This window comes from Myotis lucifugus, unplaced genomic scaffold, assembly GCF_000147115.1.
Source record: "Myotis lucifugus unplaced genomic scaffold, Myoluc2.0 scaffold_5, whole genome shotgun sequence".
Taxonomy (NCBI): Eukaryota; Metazoa; Chordata; class Mammalia; order Chiroptera; family Vespertilionidae; genus Myotis; species Myotis lucifugus.
Window position 1 is genome coordinate 4,967,881 of NW_005871053.1, and position 22,591 is coordinate 4,990,471.

Here is a 22,591-nt window from a genome sequence, read left to right on the forward strand (position 1 = left end):
TCACCGTATAAGAGCGTAAAATTAAGTAAAGTTCCAAAATGATAATGATGTGACATGAGGTACCCTGGTGTCATAGCCCTGGCAGAAATCTGTATAATAAAACCAAATCTAGGCCAAAACCGGTTTGGCTCAGTGGATAGAGCGTCGGCCTGCGGACTGAGGGGTCCCAGGTTCGATTCCGGTCAAGGGCATGTACCTGGGTTGTGGGCACATCCCCAGTGGGAGATGTGCAGGAGGCGGCTGATCGATGTTTCTCTCTCATCGATGTCTCTAGCTCTCTATCTCTCTCCCTTCCTCTCTGTAAAAAAATCAATAAAATATATTTAAAAAAAATAAAGCCAAATCTAGAAATATAAGATTTGATACTACTAATATGATTGTAGTTCAGCCTGTATGCCACAGCTACAACTAGTTATAAATGTATATGGAATTGCTTTATCTTCTGTAATCCACTCATATATAATGAGTCCTAGAATGCATGACGTTTTTGACTCTGCCAAACTCCTAAAACTTATTTTACAAAGACAATTATTCCTTACAGTCTTAAGGTAATCGTGATAACAAAACATGTAAATGTGTTTTTTAGACAAACCAACCGCCGTCCCCACAGCTAAGAAAGCAGCAGTAGACGGGAAACTCTTCTTCGTATCAGAACCTCAGAGTATCAGAGTGGTGGAAAGTAAGTACTTCCTGAAAAATACAGCTTCATTTACTCTGTACATTTTACTCCTGATTTAATTTTGGAAAAACTGATTTTGGAAAATTAAGTTTTTTATGTGTCTTCATTACTCCTTAGAAACCACTGCAACATTCATTGCAAAAGTTGGCGGCGATCCAATCCCTAATGTGAAATGGACAAAAGGGAAATGGAGACAACTGAACCCAGGAGGTCGCGTTTCCATCCTGCAGAAAGGCGACGAGGCCAAGCTGGAGATCAGAGACACCACAAAAACCGATTCTGGCCTGTACCGATGTGTCGCATCTAATAAACATGGCGAAATTGAAAGTAATGTCAACCTGCAGGTGGACGAAAGGAAGAAGCAAGAGAAAATTGAAGGAGATCTTAGAGCAATGCTGAAAAAGTAAGTTTAATTTTAAAAGATATAATTTTCCACTCACAAGAGATCTCTCAAGAGGCATGGACTATCCCAGTGATGGCGAACCTTTTGAGCTCGGCGTGTCAGCATTTTGAAAAACCCTAACTTAACTCTGGTGCCGTGTCACATACAGAAATTTTTTGATATTTGCAACCATAGTAAAACAAAGACTTATATTTTTGATATTTATTTTATATATTTAAAAGCCATTTAACAAAGAAAAATCAACCAAAAAAATGAGTTTGCCTGTCACCTCTGACACATGTGTCATAGGTTCGCCATCACTGGACTATCTCCTCCACGATTCAGACTGTGAAAGAACATAAGCACACAGACATTTTAACAGAAAAAGATAAGAAAATACACAATAATTGGGCGGAAGTTAGTGGTTCATTAAGATTGATTTCTGAATAATCATGAGAAAGTTTTGAGAAAGAGATAAATTTTTATTAAAATTTTAAACAAAGAACATAAGCACACAGACATTTTAACAGAAAAAGATAAGAAAATACACAATAATTGGGCGGAAGTTAGTGGTTCATTAAGATTGATAGATCAAATATTTTAAACATTGTTTATAATTATCAATAATTTCAACACAATTTAAGTTTTTCACTATTTTTTTCTTTTTAAATTAATCAACATTTAATTTCCATACATCTTTTCCATGACATATATTTATCCCTTATTAATGCTTTCTATTGCTGTAAACATTGTTTATAATTATCAATAATTTCAACACAATTTAAGTTTTTCACTATTTTTTTCTTTTTAAAAACTCTGATCAAATTTATGGCCCTAACCAGTTTGGCTCAGAGGATAGAGCATTGGCCTGTGGACTGAAGGGTCCCAGGTTCAATTCCTGTCAAGGGCATATACCTTGGTTGCGGGCACATCCCTAGTAGGGGGTGTGCAGGAGGCAGCTGATCGGTGTTTCTCTCTCATCGATGTTTCTAACTCTCTATCCCTCTCCCTTCCTCTCTGTAAAAAATCAATAAAATATATTTTTTAAAAAGTTATGTATTTTATAACAATGATCCAATCTTAATCCACTCCATCTCCACACTCACATTTTTATTATTTCACAGTTAGCATGATATTAATATTTCTTAAATAAAGGACATAGAATTGTTCCTTTGTGAGAAAAAAATCTTGTAAAGGCATTTATAAACTTGGAATGATGATAGACCATTCAAAATAAGTAGAAGACAGGTGATTTATGTTTATTTCTTATTTTACTTAGGGCTCCCACCTTAAAGAGGGGCTCTGGGGAAGAAGAAGAAATTGATATCATGGAACTTCTCAAAAATGTTGATCCTAAAGAATATGAAAAATATGCCCGCATGTATGGCATCACTGACTTCCGCGGCCTTCTTCAAGCATTTGAACTGCTAAAGCAAAGTCAAGAAGAAGAGACACATAGATTGGTATGATCTTTTGCAGACAGCATCATCTTTAGAAATTCATATTTGAATCCTCTAACATATGTCCTTTGGATTTCCAGAATCCTATAGTTGTATAAGATGGTTGAATAGAACCTAAGCAGCATTAAGAATGGAAGCTAATAAGCGAAATAAGCTAGTCGGAGAAAGATAAATATCACATGATTTCACTCATATGTGAGATATAATGATCAACATAATTTGATGAACAACAATATATCCAGAGACAAATGGTGGGCGGGGAGGGGGAGATTAGAGAGCAACCAAAGGATTTATAAGCATGCATATTAGCATAACCAGTGGACACAGATAATGGGGCGGTGGGGGCTTGCTCAGGGTGAGAATGGCTGAGGGGTGGGAAGAAGACATATGTAAAAGGAGAGATATGTAAAATTTTAGACAATAAAAAAAAAGACAGTATAAGGAGGAAATGCCATTGCTGAGACCTACCAGGAATGAGCTATATCTGGAATAAATGACTTCGCTTTCCATAAAAAAATTAATAATTTCTGAAGATCTAAAGAAAGAATGGTAGCTAAGTATAATCATGTATCCTCTAATTCAGATTTTATTTCATATGAAATAACTATCCCTTTTTTTTCTTCTCAGGAAATTGAGGAAATAGAGAAGTCAGAGAAAGAAGAAAAGGAATTTGAAGAACTTGTATCATTTATTCAGCAAAGGCTGTCACAGACAGAGGTAAACTTAAGGATGCTGATAATGAAGTGAACATATTATTATCGGGTATTATAAGGGAAGGATTATAATGCATTTTAATTCTTTATTCTCCTAGCCTGTCACTCTGATCAAGGATATTGAAAATCAGACAGTTTTGAAAGATAATGATGCTGTGTTTGAAATCGACATTAAGATTAATTATCCAGAAATCAAGCTTTCATGGTACAAAGGGACTGTAAAACTGGAACCCAGTGATAAATTTGAAATAAGCATCGATGGTGATCGACATACACTTAGAGTCAAAAACTGTCAACTTAAAGATCAGGGAAATTATAGATTGGTGTGTGGCCCACACATTGCTAGTGCTAAACTGACTGTAATTGGTAAGTAAAGAGTTAAAAAAAAAACAACCCTGAGAGACTGATTGTTGAGCATATCTGCCTGTGATTTTAAACACAATGTGTGCTGTGTCATACCAACAGAGCCTGCGTGGGAACGGCACCTGCAGGATGTCACTTTGAAGGAAGGCCAGACTTGCACCATGACGTGCCAGTTTTCTGTGCCAAATGTAAAATCCCAATGGTTCAGAAATGGCAGAATCCTGAAACCCCAAGGTCGACATAAGACAGAAGTGGAACACAAAGTCCATAAACTGACCATTGCGGATGTGCGCGCAGAAGACCAGGGCCAGTACACCTGCAAACACGGAGACCTGGAAACTTCAGCAGAGCTCCGGATTGAAGGTGGGTGAAACTGTGGCTGGAGTTGGCGCAGCCTCGGCCAATGGCCACAGGTGTGCAGGACCCTACGGCTCCACCATCAGGCATATCCCAGAGTGCTGGTGTGTCCTCATTCCCAACACACACACTCAAAGCATCCACTCACATCTCGAAGTGCATACAAAATCGAAAGGGAGAGATTCACATAAGTAGCAATTCCTTTGCATAGCTCTTTTTGACTAGAAGCAAATTTCATCTAAACTAGGGTGTGACTTTCTAATGGTTATTTCTGTTAAATTCCATAATTCTGTTAAATTTAATGAATCTTTACAATTCTGCTAAATTCTGTAATTCTCACATCTGTGATTCTGATGCAAAAAAAAAAAAATCTTGGAAAGGACCTGATTTCATGGCTGTATATCTAGAAGATCTTGGCTAGGAGTTTATATTTGGTTGATAAGAATTAATTTGACTCCATCTGTATGAAATTTCATAGATAGAATTAACAGATATTTTAAGGACTTACAGGAACTATATTATACTTTTTTTTTACATTGATTCTATATGAATACATTTAAGTATTGGGATATTATTGCTTTGTTTTTTGGTTTCTGATGGAAAGAAGTGCATTATCTTCTTGTTTTATATTTTCAATATTTTTCTGCTATTTTCCATTTGGGTAAAAAGATGGAGACTTTAAATATCTGAGGGGAAAGCACAGTGAGAGAAACTTCTTCCTACACCACCTACCTGTGACTCTCTTTGTACTTAAACAGCTGAGCCAATTCAGTTTACAAAGCGCATCCAGAACATCGTGGTGAGCGAGCATCAGTCCGCCACCTTCGAGTGCGAAGTGTCCTTTGATGATGCCATTGTGACCTGGTACAAAGGACCCACAGAACTGATTGAGAGCCAGAAATACAACTTTAGGAATGACGGTCGCTGCCACTATATGACCATCCACAACGTGACCCCAGATGACGAAGGTAATTTGATTGACAGTGTCCCCGTGAATATATAATGTAAAGCTTGTCTGTTTTGTGTAGTTCTACCCTCCTTTACACTTAAACTCTATAATTCTATATAGAATCGTTTTGTGGGAAGAGAAGTAAAAATAATACAAACTATATCTAAAAGAAAGACAAGGTATTTACAAATATAGCAGAAAACAAAAGCTCGATGATTCTTTTCCGTAGGTGTCTATTCAGTAATTGCTCGACTGGAGCCAAGAGGAGAAGCGAGGAGCACAGCAGAGCTGTACCTAACAACCAAAGGTCAGCAAGCACCACATTAAAACCACCCTGCCATCTTTGAAACAAAGTAGCCTGTTGAGACAATTCTAAATATAAACATGCTATTTTTTTTTCTTTTGCAGAAATCAAACTTGAGATGAAGCCTCCCGGTGAGTTTAAGAAAATCAATCCTTGCTTACAATACATTCAGTATAATTTTGTAAATGAAGAAGCCAAACGAAAAATCTCTAATAATGTTATCTTTTTTCCCGTGAAATATTTCCATTAATAATATAAACATTAATACATAATGCTTTTCATAAGTAATACAAACATGGGGCTTTGAGAGAGGGGGGAATTTGAAATAATGTCCCATATCTAGGATCATGCCAACTTGTATGGCCATAGAACAAAAACTTTCACAGGGAATAAACTTGCCTGCCTGGCTGCATATACAGTGTGCCTGTATGGTTCTTGTTGATATGGTAGGTTCTGCTGCTGGAAATGCCTAACAATCAAACACATCTGAGTTGTCTAATAAACACCTGTGTTCTCAGTCCCTCTGTGCTGATCATTAAATGTCCCTTTTCAGATATTCCTGACTCCAGAGTTCCAATCCCTACCATGCCTATCAGAGCAATACCGCCAGAAGGTGAGATTTGGGACCAAAACTGGGTTTGGGGCAGCAATATTCTACCGCTAGGAAATTACCAATGCCAGACCATAGCAGAGAGCCAGAACACACTTCCATGTTATGTTCTTCACTGTGTAATTAAAAAGCAGAGCAAAAGAGTAGTGACAGTTATAAATCTATGCTATTTTTATTTCATCTGATAGATGAATAGGTACTATCATACCTTTGAAGAACTGAAAGAAATTCATGAGATTTTTTGTTATGCCTCACATGAGAAACCAAACCACGTAACTAACTGATGATGGGCGTGTGTTTTACAGAAATCCCTCCTACAGCTGTTCCTCCTATCCCTGTGTTGCTACCATCACCTGAAGAAAAGAAACCACCAGCAAAACGTATTGAAGGTAGTATGTGTTCTTTACCTAAATGTCAAAATACAGAATTAACTATTGCAGACCTGGAAAATGTTCTTTAATGCAACACATTCTCCCTCTAGTGGTCAACAGGTGGAATTGCCTTTCAAAATGTAAATTATATTAACTAACCAAATGCATAAGACATGGACCTACAGGCTGAAAATCGCCAGACAAACCAACAACAACGCTTAATATTAAAATATTTTATTTTAATGGAATTTCTTAAACATTAATGTCAAACTGATTTCATGTTTCATATTTTTCTACTATATAATAAAACAGTACAGTTGATTTCTAGTAAATCACATTTGTTTTATGGTCAAATTAAAAATTATAGTTTGGGTTGTTTTTCTCAATGACAATGTTAAATACTCTAAACTTTACTATTTTGTTTAAAATATATGATTTAAGCTATCTTTACTACATTTGATTTTTGTTTTTTAAAGCTAAGGAGTGAGCTCACCAATAAGGAGCTCTTGCATGTGCCAGGGAGTTGCTCCTCTCAAACATTTCAATAAGTACTGGTTATGCCGCCAAGTTGCTGAACTAAATTAGTCAGTAGACTGTCTAGGACTCGCTAGGGTTTGGAGGAGTTCAGAATTGCTTTCAGAATTTTCCCAGCATCACCAGGAAGATTCTACATGTCCAAGTCACATTTTTTCATAGCTAAGCCACCGCTACTATAGCAGTTTCCTGGGTTTGACATGCTAGTCCCATACAACCCACTATAGTTGGTGTTAAAAGGTTGAGCTATTTTTCAGCCAGGCCCAGGAGAAATTCAGTTCTCACACACACACACACACACACACACACACACACAAAACTTCTAGTTTTGTGACTAATACAATCTCAATAACAAAGAAAATCATTTTTTATCATTTATATGAACATAGTCAAATATGTTTCATCCACTTCTGAAAGCAGAGAGGAACAAAAGTCAAAAATCATAAATTAGATTTCCATTTATATTTATTGTCAGGAATAATAATTCATCTTAATAAATGATTAAATATTTGAGTATTATTGTCAACATGGCTAAGTTCAACTGCCCACAAGGAAAGTTGAGAAATTAAATCATATTTTAAGAATTGAAAACAGTGTTATTTATTCATGAATACTGGGAGCCATAATCAAGTTATGAATTAGGGCCACGATCAAGCTATAACATCAGCAACAACAAAAGAAAATGTCCACAATATATCATAGATAGGTCTTTAACTTTACTGACTCACGTGTTATTCTTTCTCCTGACAATCAAGTGTTCTTACCTAAGTGAAATAAAGATGAAAATATGCACCTTTTCTATTTATGATATCACTTAGGTTCATCCTTAATGTTTTGAAAATGTTAATTTGAAGCAGGCATAAAATCATTGAAGATGTAAGGTCACCCTACATATTCTAACTCCCTCTAAAAAAAATGTTTCTGCATTCTAGTCCAAGATCTCTCTGAACCAGATATCTTGCAATAATGTGCAGTCTCTTCTTAACCATCAAAGCATGAAAAACTATCTTAATACCTCCTTGTTTCCTGAAAACATTTTGGTTATTTACATCTGACATCTTATTTTTTAGTGACCAAAAAAGCTGTGAAGAAAGATACCAAAAAAGTTGTCGCAAAGCCCAAAGAAGAGGAACCACCACCTAAAGGTATTATAATTAAATAGTCAAAGTAGGAGCTTACTGCTTTTCTCTTGGTTACAAATTTTGAATCCCAAATAGTGGAGGGTAAAGGAAGATAAGAGTTTGAATTAAGGAAATGGTATCTCTTCCTTCACTTACTCTCACCATCTTCTTGGAGTCAGTCCTCACTTTCTCTTCCTCAACTTTCTTTTTTCTCTCCTGTGCCTGTGCCTGCCCCTGACACCCAACGGCAACAAGAGATTCTTGTTATCCCTAGATGGTGATATAAAGAAGGCACTACCCTCTATCCAATAGCTGGTCTTGACCAAGTCACACAGTGAAAGGTCAAGGGCCGATGGGAATTCCAGCTGGCTGCTCCAGCCCAACTTAGCATCCTTCCTGGTTCATAAATGTCAATATGTGCAGATAAAAATACACAAAACCTTTTTTTTTAATTCAATTCAATTACTTGAATTTTTATTATGTCCTGGAATGTTTTTAGGAAAAAAGGAGAACTAAATTTAAATAGGCAAATTTATCTGCCCCTTTGGGTATTTAGTCAATGTGTTGACTAAAATTAGAGTACAACAACTTCCTAAGAGAAGGAGAATCCAGGAGCACAGGGCCACTCACTGAGACTTTTTTTCTGAGTGGTCACTTGTGAAATATTATGGAATAAAAGAAAGCTCAAAAAGCATGTATATTTCCTGAACTTTTTAGTTAATCATTGAAAAAAGTAAACATGCATTGACTTTTAACATTAGGCCTATTGAATATTCTCATGTTCCGTGTTCATTTAAATTATTTTAAATCAACCTAAACTAGAATAAAACTTCAGATTTCCTGTATTTTTTCATGAATATCGTACTGCAGGCCCTGGACAGTGCAGCGGTCGCCAACCGGTGGTCCGCGGACCACTGGTGGTCTGTGAGGTCCGGAAGGTTGGCGACCACTGGACTGGAGCACCATCCCAATACGCCAAGGTTGTAGGTCCCATCCTTCAACCAATGAATGCGTAAATAAGTGGAACAACAAATCAAAGTTTCTCTCTCTCTTTCCCTCTCTCTAAAAAATATAGATAATATGGCATTGCATAGCATTTCTGGTGAGCTACATTTGGATATTATGAAAGCATTTGTTATATTAGTAGTAGTTATAAATTTTACTATACAAATGGCTAACAAGGGTGCACAGGATTAGTAAGCATTAAAAACACGTATTTTATGTTTTTAAAGCCCCAGAGTTAAGAAGCCCCCACCTCCTACTGCCTTAATTCCAGCAAAAGGTAAGTAAAAAAATTATTAAATATTTGCATTCTATTTACTTCTGAGATTAACATCTCTGCTGTGTATTCTTATTTTGACATATTGGGCTTCCAGCTCATTGTAAAGTCGTGGAGTTCCCTCCGCTATGTTAAAACTAACATTAGAAATGATGGCTATTTCATATTGCTCTAATCCCAGGAACGGAAACCCAGGCAGATGTTTATGCAGCCCCAGTGCAGTGGACATAGGGGGAGAAGTGGTGAGGGCTAGGATGGGGAGGGGTTCATCTCTGGTTATTTTAATTGTAGCTAACACAAATGTTTAGGATCACATAAATAATATTAGCCTTTAAGAATTTTTAAAAGTTGTGTAAAAGCAATGAACTGATTTGGCTACACAATTTTAAATATTATCTTTATCAAACTGACTAAAGAGTCATATTCGATAGTAAAAAATGTAGCTTTAAAATTAGAAATGTGTTTGAAAGTTAGGAATTTAAGTAGAGGTGAGCTGCAGAAATGTTAACTATTAATGCCAAAAATGACGGTATTTTACAAACTGGAGCACCTATAAAACAATGGAAGATATATCCACTTGATAATATTTACTGAATGCCATTTGCTCACCCTGGGAAAATCCTCAAATTAAGAGTAGAATGTATCTTGATTGTCCTGATAAAATTCCATAGTCAACAAAAATTTAAATGAAACCAACACGAAGAAAACATAAATTATCAATATGACACTGATGTAAAACTTGACTTTCACTTAGTGAAGTAATTGTATGGACATATTTGACATTCTAATATCATCATGTATGTATTTATTTATTTATTTTAGCTCCTGAAGTTATTGACGTATCCTCCAAGGCTGAAGAAGTGAAAATAACAACCATAACCAGACAGAAAGAGGTTCGGGAGAAAAAAGAAGCCGTGTATGAGAAAAAGCAAGCAGTCTATGAGGAGAAGAAAGTTTACATCGAACCTTTGGAAGAACCTTATGACGAGCTGGAGGTGGAACCGTACACAGAGCCATTTGAAGAACCTTATTATGAAGAACCAGAGGAAGACTACGAAGAGGTCAGGGAAGAAGCTAAAAAGGAGGTTCACGAGGAATGGGAAGAAGACTTTGAAGAAGGGCAAGAGTACTATGTAAGGGAAGAAGGTTATGACGAAGGGGAGGAAGATTGGGAGGAGACTTACAGAGAAAGAGAAGTAATTCAAGTTCAAAAGGAGGTTTATGAAGGTATGCATCAATCAGGTGATTTTTCTCTTTTCTTTATTTTGCTCCGTTCATTATATTTTCAACGTTATTAACCTGATTAGCAATGGCTACAGAAAAAATGATTATTTTCATTTTTTTAAGGTTATAAACCTTTAGAAACTTAATTTTTAAGAATCGTTTTCTTCAGTTACTTTCATGCTTTGACGTTGTAAGTTGAATTATTTAGCCCCATTAGTAAGATTAAATTTCAAATGCTATTTTCTGAAGCAGAAGTTCAAGTTTTATACTCACTGCCTTGCTGCACCTCTGCTTGATCAATACGTCACGAGGAATCACGTTAGCAAGGAAGAACCCAAATACAATACACAATTACATGTTATTCTTAACTGAGTTCATGAACTGACCTATTTAAGCATCCCTTCTCATCCTCTGTTTTTGTTAAAGAATCACATGAGAGAAAAATTCCAGAAAAAGTGCCTGAAAAGAAAAAAGCACCACCTCCTAAAGGTATGTAATTGGAATTATTTAAACAGATCAGAGCATCACCATCATTATCATGGCTTATTTGGCAAAAGTGTACAAATCACTAGTTCAATCCAATAGGCACAACTTCTTCTCTAAGTTTTATTGTATCCATGAATCTTTTTCTAAGAATATCTAATTCATTTAGAGGGGAAAAATTTAAATGATAAAAAGTTTACTATGGTAAATATAAAATAAAATATAACCAAACTATTTGAAGTACAGAAACTTGTACTTAAAGTTCAGACACTAAATTTGTCTCTTTCTACAAAAAATTATGCACATACATACATATAGAGAGAACAAAACTATGTTAGTAGAAGGTCTAAAAGTCCTGCAATTTCTTTAAAATACTTGCAGTTGTAAAGAAGCCAGTAGTTGAAAAAGTTGAAAAGACTTCTCGAAGAATAGAGGAAGAAACCGTTCAAGTCACAAAAGGTATTACCATTGAAAACATGTCTAGTCTTCTGTGCACAACTAACCTGTTTACCGATATATATACACGTTAGTTATTTGTAGTATCTAAACTAAGATATTTTAAAATTGTGTGCAAAACATTCTTCTTTACAATACAAATATATTTGTACATATTTTTTAAGTACCTGAAGTTTCCAAGAAGATTGTTCCACAAAAGCCCCCTCGGACTCCAGTGCAGGAAGAAGTTGTTGAAGTGAAAGGTACATATCTTTGTCTTCCAGCTAGAAGTTTTAATCCCTTTTCCATGGATATGGATATGTGTACATATATTACTAAACAATTTACAAATCTGGAACCACCGAAATAAAGACATTCTTATATAATATCCATTTTATGTTGAGTTGCACATATGTATAATTTAACGAAATAATATTATCTTTGCTTCTAGTTTTACTTTATAATTACGTTATTTTTTAAAGGGAGGTTTTGTGTTGAATGAAGAGTCTTCTAACTTTACTACGCAATGCAGTCCATGCATAGAATATTTCCCATCCTCTCGTTTACATGGATAGACCCTAACAGATTGGGAAACGCACCACATTACATGTGAAGAAGTTGTGTCTATTTGATTCCCATTTAATAATGTTTGATAAAGGCTGCATGGGTCGTTTGTCCCTGTAGATCAAACATGATTTGTTTTCTTGTGAACCATGAATTTGTCCTCAAGCTATCACATTAACCCACTCATTCTGTGTCTAAACACAAATATAGTGTATGACCTATGTATTTGATCTGCTGTGTTGCTGTAGAAAAATAAACACTAACATGAAATACTCTCTTTCCAGTACCAGCTGTGCATACAAAGAAGATGGTTATTTCAGAAGAAAAGATGTTCTTTGCTTCTCACACAGAGGAGGAGGTGTCAGTAACAGGTATAAGGCGAATTTGACTTTGGGGGGCTCAATAGAAGGGCTTTAGATGGATTTTCCTCTTCTTATCTAATTTGTGATTATGTAGGCCTCTCTGTCTCCTTGTAGTTCCTGTCATCTTTTCATTTCTCATGTGTCTCCATTTTAATTTGTATTTCAATATTCTCTGTAAATTACAATTACCACCCACAATGTGGCATACCAGTAATGAAAATGTACATTTTTTCAAGTTCCTGAGGTACAAAAGAAAACTGTTACCGAAGAGAAAATTCATGTTGCCGTTTCCAAAAAGATTGAACCTCCACCAAAAGGTATTGATGCATTCTGTTTCTAATATCTTTTAAAATTTCCATAGTAAATATCTGAATACATTAATCATAATAATAAAAGCATAACATGCTAATTAGACTGGACAGCCGAACAACCTTCCAGATGAAGCTGGGGCTGCGAGGACTGAGCCCCTTGCACGAATTTCATGCATCAGGCCTCTAGTATTAAATAATAGATTTAGTCACATAGTCAGTAGATCCACAGTCACTATGTACAAAGGGCATCACAGGAGGGGGATGGGAAAACCAGGAGGAGGGCACAGGAGAGAAAAACAAAAGATACGGGAGGCTCTGTCCACACTTTAGGGAGCTTACAATCTAGTGACCAGCTGTTTGGAAATACCAGCTCACCAGAGCTGATGGTTAAATTTTCAGGGACTTTGCTACCCAGTGTTTAATACCTCCATGATTAAACGTTAAATTATTTAAGCTTACAGTTAAATAAACTACATTTAAAAAAACTATGCTAATAAACACTCACCACTCCCTATTTTACCGCCCTTTATTATTATAAAGGTTGTTTACGTTGATTGTATCTGAGTGGGGGAAATATTAGATAAATGGTGTGCTGTTGCACATCTCTTCCTAATCCACAATGATGACGTCACAGTTGTTGGCCAATATGGGAGTATTTGCACCTGGAGGGACACTGGAACTCAGAAATTGGCGGCAGCTACAAATTAGGGCTCCACCACCCGCTAGCCCCGTCCCACCCTGCCCCGCCCCGCCCCACCCTGCCCCTGTCACATTGTTAAACATTTAGAGTAGGGAAGATACTTGAGATCATCTAATGCAGCTGTTCTAATGTAGCTGCTTTATAAAAGTTATGATTCTAAAACTAGTGTCTGAGGAAAGGGTGCGCCTACCTGTTCCTGGGGATGTAGAGGCTCCTGTGGTTAAAGACGAGTAACAGTCACAGCATGTTCCAGTTAGTTATTTGTCCATTTCCCTTTACTCTTGTTTCTAACACATTACTTTCTTGCATTCAGTTGGTGTACAACGGGAATGTCTGTTCTTTATTTTAATTCTAAGTTTTGCAACAATGTATGCTTTGTCAAAATGCACGCTTTCTAAAAAACAGTGCATTTGTTTTTAAAGTCCCTGAGCCACCTAAGAAAGCTGCCCCAGAAGTGGTTCCTGTTCCCACTCCTAAAAAGGTGGAGCCCCCACCAGCCAAAGGTAGAATAATATATTTTTTAAATTTTCTTAGTGTCTGCCCTCTTGTATCTTCTATGAGATCTGTATTTTAACAAAGGAGCATCTTCAAGACATTTGTAATATGTTTAATTCTTCGTATGTTGACCTCCTTAATGTGTGGCAATGTGTTATACAAGTATCAGTACCATTTGTAGACTCCAGACTATGCTAATGGGGTCCTTGTCAGCTTCCTGTAACGTATGTGATGTCTCTACGGTATTGATGTATTTGCCATACATTGTCGTCACAAGTAGAGCATATAAAATGCTTCCTAAATTCTTGTGCTCTTACTGAGTATTTATGCTTTAATGTAATCTTAAACGTCTCAGAAGACTAGACATTCTCAACATTTTTTCAAAAATGGTATCTTTAAAGTTCCTGAAGTTCCCAAGAAACCTGTGCCAGAGGAGAAAAAGCCCATTCCTGTACCCAAGAAGGAACCTGCCGCTCCCCCAAAAGGTACATCAGACTGGTCATGGGTAACCCTGTGCCCCGAATGGGAGTCCCTTGCTTTCCATGGTCTTTATATGCACTGCGCCGTCTTTCTATTTTATGTCTTTTACACGCCCCGTGCATTTTTCACTTGTCTGTCAGCTTCAGGGGTCGTGCTCTTGACATCCATTATTTATGATATTGAACTTTGCAAAGGTACCACCAAAAAATGTTACTAAGAAAAGCAACTACCTCAGACAGCTATCTTGAATTTTACTATCTTCCCTCTCTTAGAGAAAGAAGAAATATTTGTGAAACTCAATTTCTTCAGGCATGTTTCTAGGGGAAAAAACTTTCTCCTCATAGATGTGACTTTGTCTTAATTAAAAAATGCTTTCATGAGTCTTGATAAGATCCAAAGACTGACAACTGCAGGGTGTTGACAGAACTGAATGTTTACTAGATAAAAAGGCACCCAGCACTGCTCGCAGCTGCCTCTCATCCGAGACATCAGTAATACTGAGTCCTCAATAGTTGGAAATATATTGATTTTTGACATTGACTTTCACGATATTTCTTGAGACATTAATAGAACAATAATATTTGTCCTAAACATTGCAGTTATCTACTTAGCTAGTCAAGGGATCTTATACATTTAGATTCAGATGTGCCAGTCCCTTGCTTTGGTGTTCTGGATTTAGTGTTTGTTTATTTTGTTGTTTTGTTTTGGTTTGTTTGGTTTGGTTTGGTTTTGGATGATAAAAGATACTACCTTATGGAGGCCCAGAAGCTACAAACTGGTCAATTATAGAGAGATTCAGTAAGAATTCAACATCATTTAATTTAGGAGAAACCAGGCTTACTGAAAGGAACTTACATAGTGTTGCCAATTTCTTCCTAAATCAAACCTGCTTTTCACTTTCTCAAACTCGTGGCTCTTTCAGAATTCTGGGACTTTTTCTTTAATCAAGTGACTTTTAAAGAATGATTTCTGATGATCTAATCATTAAAATATAATGAGTATATGAAAATAAAATATAATGATTATAATAAAAAAGTGATATTACTAAAATCAATACTAATATCAAAGCCACTGACCACTCCTGAAGGAGGCATGTCTATTTCTAAACAAACAAATACACATACTGACATGTGTACATGTGTGAACATCCCATGTATGTAACATAACTCATACACACATGAGTGTATATCTGTATAATGACATCAAAATATTATAAGTGAAGGTATAGAGGTGCAGGGGTTCACAAAAACTGCCAATATCTTATTTAAAGTGGAAATATTTATTGCCAATAATGCAGGCTGTTAAAATAAATCTGTCAATTAAAAGTGCAACATCATCAACACTAGCACAAATAAACTAAACCTATCGTCAGCCTATGCTGGTTCAGGGATCCTATTAAAAGCTATTGAGCCTCTTAGAGAAAATCACGTGTGCACATACCCTCGAAATTTTGTACACAGAACTCTCCAAAGCCATTGACACGTGGATGTCAGATTGAGAGGCTTACTCTAGAATAATAGTGTTTCCTGAGTTTTGTATACACTGCAAGGACACCAAAAAAATATCAGAAGGGGAAGGGGGGGATATAAAATATAGTTACAACTATTCTAAAGAGCTCTTAGTCTCAGTCTAAAATAGTCTTAGATAACTTAAAACCATTGTCCTATGGATGCCATTTCTCAAGCATAAAGAGATTTTATATACTATATGCACACTCCATAATTGCTGACGAATTTGTTTTTATCAAAAGCATATCAGTGTCTAAAGAGAGAATGGATTCTGTACACATCCTTCTGTGTGTATATCTTATTTTTAATTGCCTAAATGCCTCTGTAACATCACCTGGGACATTTATCAGGTTGTGACCTTTATAACACTGTAGTTTACTTGTATGCATTATTTTGCCAAAGCACAGAAAATCTATAACAATGCTAATGAACTACATAAAGATCTTTGTATGTGCCTATATCCATTCACAAAAGTGATACGTACCTGAACTAACATTCTGTTTTAAACACTTTAAGTCCCAGGAGTGCCCAAGAAACCTGTTCCTGAAGAAAAGATTCCTGTTCCTGTTGCAAAGGAAAAGGAAGCCCCCCCAGCCGAAGGTACAGTGACTTACTTAGAAAAGAAGTTAAAAAAGAAAAAAAACAAAAACGCCCTGTTTATACATCCTAACTACAAAACATTTTGGTGTTTAATTACCTCTTAACTTAGTTAGTTAAATTCAAAATGAATGGTTTATGGTGTGAGTGAGAATTCAACAAGTGTATCTGTCCACCTGCCTACTTTCTTTAAAAAAAATAACTGTACATTAGCTGCTTTGGAAAATATAAAGTCACTTCTCAAAATTAATGTCTTTTCAAGTTCCCGAAGTACAGAAGAGGGTTGTCACAGAAGAAAAAATAACCATTGTTACTCAGAGAGAGGAATCGCCACCACCAGCAGGTACTCCGTCCTCGCTCCATGACATAACTGTCTTCCCTTCAAGCTTCTGTAATTGCATGTCTTCGTTAATGGGCCTGCCCGTTCGATGTTGCTCATTTGTTTTGCCTTCCTGAGAATTTTAAAATCCAATACTATCCTTTAAGTGCCAGAAATACCAAAGAAGAAAGTTCCCGAAGGAAAAAGACCTATTCCTCCTCGGAAGGTGGAAGAAGCTCCGCCACCAAAAGGTATTGTGTCTCCATCTTTCCAAGAACCATCTTTCGAATAGTATGTTCCCAGGCCAACGCTGATTTTGTTAGTTTTGTGCTATGAGTACGTTGTGGGTGTATATCTGTGTTTGGTGTTGGGCTTCGGAGAGACAACATTCAGGTTCTGAAAAGTACATGTTTTTAAAGTGCCAGCTCTGCCTAAGAAACCTGTCCCAGAGGAGAAAGTTTCGGTACCAGTTCCTGTTGCTAAGAAAGCTCCTCCTCCCCGAGGTAGGGTTTGTCCCACGCCTCTGACAAAAATCTTCAGCCTGTGAATTCTTGCTGTTTCCTGTTTGTGTGTTTCTTGTCCTGACCCCTTGTCTGTCCTCCGATAAAATGTGTGTGTGTGTGTGTGTGTGTGTGTACTCGTGGTATGTTATGTAACTTGTTTTCCCATTTTGCTAGTGAAAGTGTGGTACTGTGCAAATCTTCCCCAAACTCTTGAGAGAATTGTTAAGATTCTTGGTTTTTCAACTTCAACCTTCATGCTTTCTTAAAGCTGAAGTTTCTAAGAAAACCATCCTAGAAGAAAAAAGATTTGTTGCTGAAGAAAAGCTATCCGTTGCAGTTCCTCAAAGAGTGGAAGTCACTCGGCACGAAGGTACATGAGCAGAAGAGAGAAAGGGAGAAATGAGTTTGTGCGTGTTTCCTCGAAGTCTTCTCTTCTTCCCAGACGTGATTGTTGACCGTAGCAGTTGTCCTTATCACTGTCTACTTGTTGTAGCCTTCTGAGCCTGAGTCTTTGTGTCTTTATTGGTCCTGGATCAGTCTTAGGAAGTGACTGGGGTGCTGAAAATGTGACCACTGGGCCACTCTTGAACGTAATTTGAATGTTCCTCTCAGTCTTGAGCTGGGCTGTCCCCTCATCTTAAATCAGCCCTCTCCTTCTTGTAATGAGGAACCACTGTGGAGCCACACCCTAAGCAGACAGAAGAACCATTATCCATCTTTAGGGAACACGTGACTATTAGTAGTATTTCAGGAGACTGAATGTAAATTAAATTTTATCTTTTAAAGTATCTGCAGAGGAGAAATGGAGTTATTCAGAACAAGAGGAAAGAGTGTCCATTTCAGTTTATAGAGAAGAAGAAAGAGAGGAGGAGGAGGAGGAAGTGGAGGTTACAGAATATGAAGGTAAATGATTCAAATAAGCTAGACATGATCTGGAGTCTTGATAAGTTATTTTCTTTCATAGATAATTTATCAATTAACAAAAAGTGACACAAATTTAGTGACTATCTACTGGCCTCATCAGATATATCTTTTGATCAAAACATGAGATTCAGGGACATTACTTAGAATAAACATCTAATGTATTCTTGTCCATCCTCTCTTATTTGGCCAAAAATAGGAAGTGGGGAGGGGGAGGAGACGAAAGACTTCATATTTATAGGTAATGAATAGGGCAGGTATTTCTGTATTCATTTATCCTTCCATTAGGTAGGATTTGGTTTCAGCGGGGTGGATTGGCATAATCTTCACCTTGGTGGTCTAATGTCTAAAACAGGTGTAGCATAAAGCAGTTTGATAGCACAACTCACTAATGTGTCCTGACTCACAGTTTTAAAATTAAGAAAGAATTGTTACATTCCAGAAGTCAAGGCCATGTTTGAGAGTGAAGCACTGAGCACATAGGGCTTTCCTATATTTCATGCTTGGAAAAAACAATCGTGTAACATCTTTGGTTAGATTAACTTGTTATTCAGATGTTCCCATACCTGTAATGAGAGTTCTCTATAGTGTCTTAAGGCTTGAACAGGAAGCTGTATTTCAGTGTTGTGATACCTTTTCAATGAATGAAGATACCACTAGGGATACTGATCAAGTCCAACATCTGAAAGAATGTTCTTAAGAAAGTTCTAATGTGGCTCTTAAGATAAATCAATACGTTTTAACAAATTAACTCTCTTCCCAATGAAAAAGATGAGTAGAACTGTATATGTAGATGCCCTCAGTGAATCTCTGGCTTATAAATGATGCCCCACCCCTTCTCTGCTTGGCAGAAAAGTCCATGTGAAATCCAGATGTATAGTCTTAATGGAATGGCTTGGAATAACAAAATGAGACATGACTCCCAAGAGGAAGCCTACCCGTTCTTTTGTTTCCTGGGAATGGCCAAGATAAGGGGCATAAGTCAGGAATCTAATGGATTCAAAAAGGGCCCTCTCCCTTCCAGAAATGTTTGGGAAACCAAACATAACATGTACGCAAAGAAAGTTCTCATTGTATGAATCTGATTTGAGTTTTTGACATTATGCATATAATTGCCTTTGGTACTACAGACTCTAGTTGAAAGGAAAACATTCTATGATAGTCTTATGTTTTTATTAAGCCCAAAAGATTTAGGGGAAAGCTGGGTAGCCTATTAAATTTACTTCTAGTGTAAAGATATATGTCTATAGCTAGAGTTTTCTAGTCTATAATTAACTTTATACACACAGGCTCTTTTATACCTGCCCCACAAAACTGGCGGGAAAAACTTGTTTCCAAGTCCTCAGTAGGTTTTTCTTATGTGATACAGGTCTGGTCTTTCTTATAAATGTTTATGCTTCTTCAAGTATGTTTATGTCTTGTAGCCTTTGAATTTAGAGTTTCTTTTTTTTTAACTTATCTTCAAATACTTAAAAGCCACTGGAATTGTTTTTGTCTTGTATTTGTCCTGTTCTTCCTGTAAATACAAGCATTATTATATCTTTATGATATACTGAAATATTAAGTTAATGAAGCTTACTTCCCATACTCTTTATTAAGGTACATACTTTGATTAAAATGTTCTTGGTCGCTATTTTAAATAGTAACAACCAGGGATTTGGCAAGTGTTAAACTTTTGCCATTGTAATTACTCTTGGAGCAATAAATTACAACTCAAGTTTAACATGAAAAGCACTACAACTTACTTCTTTAAAATTGATGTCTTTAAAGTGCTGGAAGAACCTGAGGAATATGTTGTAGAAGAAAAACTGCACATTATCTCCAAGAGAGTGGAAGCTGAACCAGCTGAAGGTATATCAACTCTTGAATTAGTTCTAGCCCTTTGTGTCACATTCTTTATGTTGTCTTGTAGCTATTGTCTATATTACAGATGTTGATAAGTATCATGTCTAAGTAAAAAGATTCCTTACATTTTTATTAAAAAGAAATATGGACATTTCTACAAATGTATTTTATAATCTTTTCAAGTGCCTGAGAAGCGTGAGAAGAAAATTGTACCAAAGCCAAAAATTCCTGCTAAAATAGAGGAACCTCTACCAGCTAAAGGTACAATTCTTGCAAAGAAATGATACCACTTGTCTTAATAGCTATAATAATGTCTTTAATATAAACACTGCCTAAACTTTTGTCAGTGTGTGTGTATAAACATTTTTGCTGAATATAGTCATTAATGTTTGTGTAAATGTGTAATCTTTTCAAAAAGTGAGTTCTTTGCCGCCAAACGAGGTCACTTCTTCTGTAAGACAAACTAATATTCTTGAACATAATCTTTCTGAAGTTCCTGAAGCACCTAAGAAAACTGTGCTAGAAAAGAAAATTCCGGCCGCAGTTCCTAAAAAGGAAAAGGTGCCGCCAGCTAAAGGTATATTGGGGTTTACTTTATTCTCGTAGAATGCCTGTCTTTTTTAACCTTAAATTCATACAATCTTCAAATTTTTATAACATTAACAAGAAGATAAATGTGCCTATTGTATGTTTGACTGTGTTGCCTGATGTCTTTTAAGTGCCAGAAGAACCAAAGAAACCAATTCCTGAAAAAAGGGTTCCTCCCAAGGCGGCTAAACTAGAAGAGCCTCCCCCCACCAAAGGTAAATGAGACCCCCCAGCAGGAAAGCTAGACACGTGTCCCGTCTTGCGTCCTCTCGCTGCTGTCTTTGGGTCACACCTTTTACGTGGAGGTTATTGGTGTGTGTTGGTGGCAGTGGTGTATTCTCGCCTTGTCTATGGGTGGAGTATTACTTACTTGACGTGAAGTTTATTTGTGTGTACCTTGTAAACTGTTACATGCTAAACAATCACAGTACTTTCTGGCTAATATATTTTTGAATTCCACTTTAAGTAATATCACTCCCTAATCCTACAATTATCTTTTAAGTGACTGAGAGGCACATGCAAATTACCCAGGAAGAAAAAGTTCATGTTGCTGTAACTAAAAGAGAGGAGCCTCCTAGAGCCAGAGGTACTTGGAGCCCTTGCATACACAGAATGTTGTCCTGACCCTGTTCTCTTCCCCACGCACACTGGTTACGGGTGCTGGTTGTTGTCATTATTACACGCATTGTTTTATGTTGGAAATAATGACAATGTCAGGTCTTTTATGTTTGAGTTGCTATGAAACGACTACCTTTTGGTGGTTTGAATGAGGGAACAAGTCTTTAAAGTGAAATCTGTCTTTAAAGTGCCCGAGGAACCCAAGAGAGCTGTTCCAGAAGAAAAGGTTCTCAAACTCAAACCTAAAAAAGAGGAGGCGCCACCGGCCACAGGTACACCAACTCTTTCAGAAATTGAAATAAGCATATAGGTATTGAAACTAATCTAGTGGAGTTTCGGTTCTTGGGGAAAATAATTTAAATATATTTTAATATAAAATACATATGTTATTTTATCACTTCAAAACTAAACATTTCAGATACCAGAAAGTATTCTCTCCTCCTTCGTTTCTTTTTTTAAAATATTTTTTATTGATTTCAGAGAGGAAGGGAGAAAGAGAGAGAGAGAGAAACATCAATGATGAGAGAGAATCAATGATCGGCTGCCTCCTGCACCCCCTTACTGGAGATCAAGCCTGCAGCCAGGGCATGTGCCCTCGACTGAAATCAAACCATGACCTCCTGGTCGACACTCAACCAGAGCCACGCCTGCTGGGCATCTTTCTTTTCTTAAAAAATCTGAAGCTCCCCCCAAACATGTAGATACTTTTCCTTAAAATGTACTTGTCATCTATTATGTCTTTATTTGTCTATATGCTAAACTTGTCTGCCAAAATGCTTGTTTTATGTGGCAATCTTTGATGAAAATTAATTTTTTTAATCCTTTTATTTAATCCTTAATTTTTTAAGTTTTTAATGTAATTTTTTATATTTTGCTATTAGATTATGAAAATATTTTAGGATTAAGGTGAAGAAACTATGTAACACAAGTTTCTGTCTTGTGCTTGTTTCATAGTCATTATGTTGTCTAGTTGCCTTTTTAAACGCTTATAAATACTACTTGATCTTCTGAAATTACTGTGTCTTTAAAGCATTAAGTAGCTTAGAAAACAGTATATGTATATTATGTCATGTTTATTTCCAATTCTGCTGATTTCTTGCCATTTAAATGAAAAATTTGAACAACAAGCACAGTTATGGTCATCTTTGTCCTTGGATTGTTCGTACACAAATTCTCTTAATACATATATATTTAAAATCTTGCAATTCACTTTTAATAATTACTCTTTTTAAAGTGACTGAAGTCAGGAAAAGAGCTGTTAAAGAAGAAAAGATATCCATTGAAGTTCCGAAAAGAGAACCTCGTCCCACTAAAGGTATATTGTGCTTTGACTAAATAATAAAATGAAGCATGAAACTACGCAGCTCTTTGCCTGCTAGCTCCTAATTTGACTCCCATTCTTTATTGGCTTATTGTTGACTAAAGGTGGGGAACTAACATTTGAAATCATGAATAGCAAATGTACACTCTGTAGTACCCTGGCCAGGAAAGGACAGTCAGAGTCTCCCATAATTAG

General features: G+C 36.5%; 1 protein-coding gene across 1 annotated transcript in view; it reads left to right on the forward strand.

The window, feature by feature from the left end:
- TTN (titin) overlaps positions 1-22,591 on the forward strand; it is a 278,603-nt gene that overhangs the window by 106,270 nt on the left and 149,742 nt on the right. Inside the window, 34 exon segments of the mRNA XM_023743428.1 lie at positions 587-679; positions 797-1,082; positions 2,341-2,524; positions 3,149-3,238; positions 3,333-3,600; positions 3,700-3,960; positions 4,713-4,922; positions 5,133-5,210; positions 5,312-5,338; positions 5,761-5,820; positions 6,123-6,206; positions 7,793-7,867; positions 9,084-9,125; positions 9,945-10,349; positions 10,773-10,835; positions 11,211-11,288; positions 11,450-11,527; positions 12,113-12,199; positions 12,427-12,507; positions 13,624-13,704; positions 14,098-14,181; positions 16,201-16,284; positions 16,544-16,624; positions 16,768-16,851; positions 17,020-17,103; positions 17,372-17,473; positions 17,890-18,006; positions 19,795-19,875; positions 20,053-20,130; positions 20,363-20,446; positions 20,589-20,672; positions 20,960-21,043; positions 21,264-21,347; positions 22,310-22,390. Of these exon segments, the coding sequence (XP_023599196.1) occupies positions 587-679; positions 797-1,082; positions 2,341-2,524; positions 3,149-3,238; positions 3,333-3,600; positions 3,700-3,960; positions 4,713-4,922; positions 5,133-5,210; positions 5,312-5,338; positions 5,761-5,820; positions 6,123-6,206; positions 7,793-7,867; positions 9,084-9,125; positions 9,945-10,349; positions 10,773-10,835; positions 11,211-11,288; positions 11,450-11,527; positions 12,113-12,199; positions 12,427-12,507; positions 13,624-13,704; positions 14,098-14,181; positions 16,201-16,284; positions 16,544-16,624; positions 16,768-16,851; positions 17,020-17,103; positions 17,372-17,473; positions 17,890-18,006; positions 19,795-19,875; positions 20,053-20,130; positions 20,363-20,446; positions 20,589-20,672; positions 20,960-21,043; positions 21,264-21,347; positions 22,310-22,390 (3,843 nt within the window).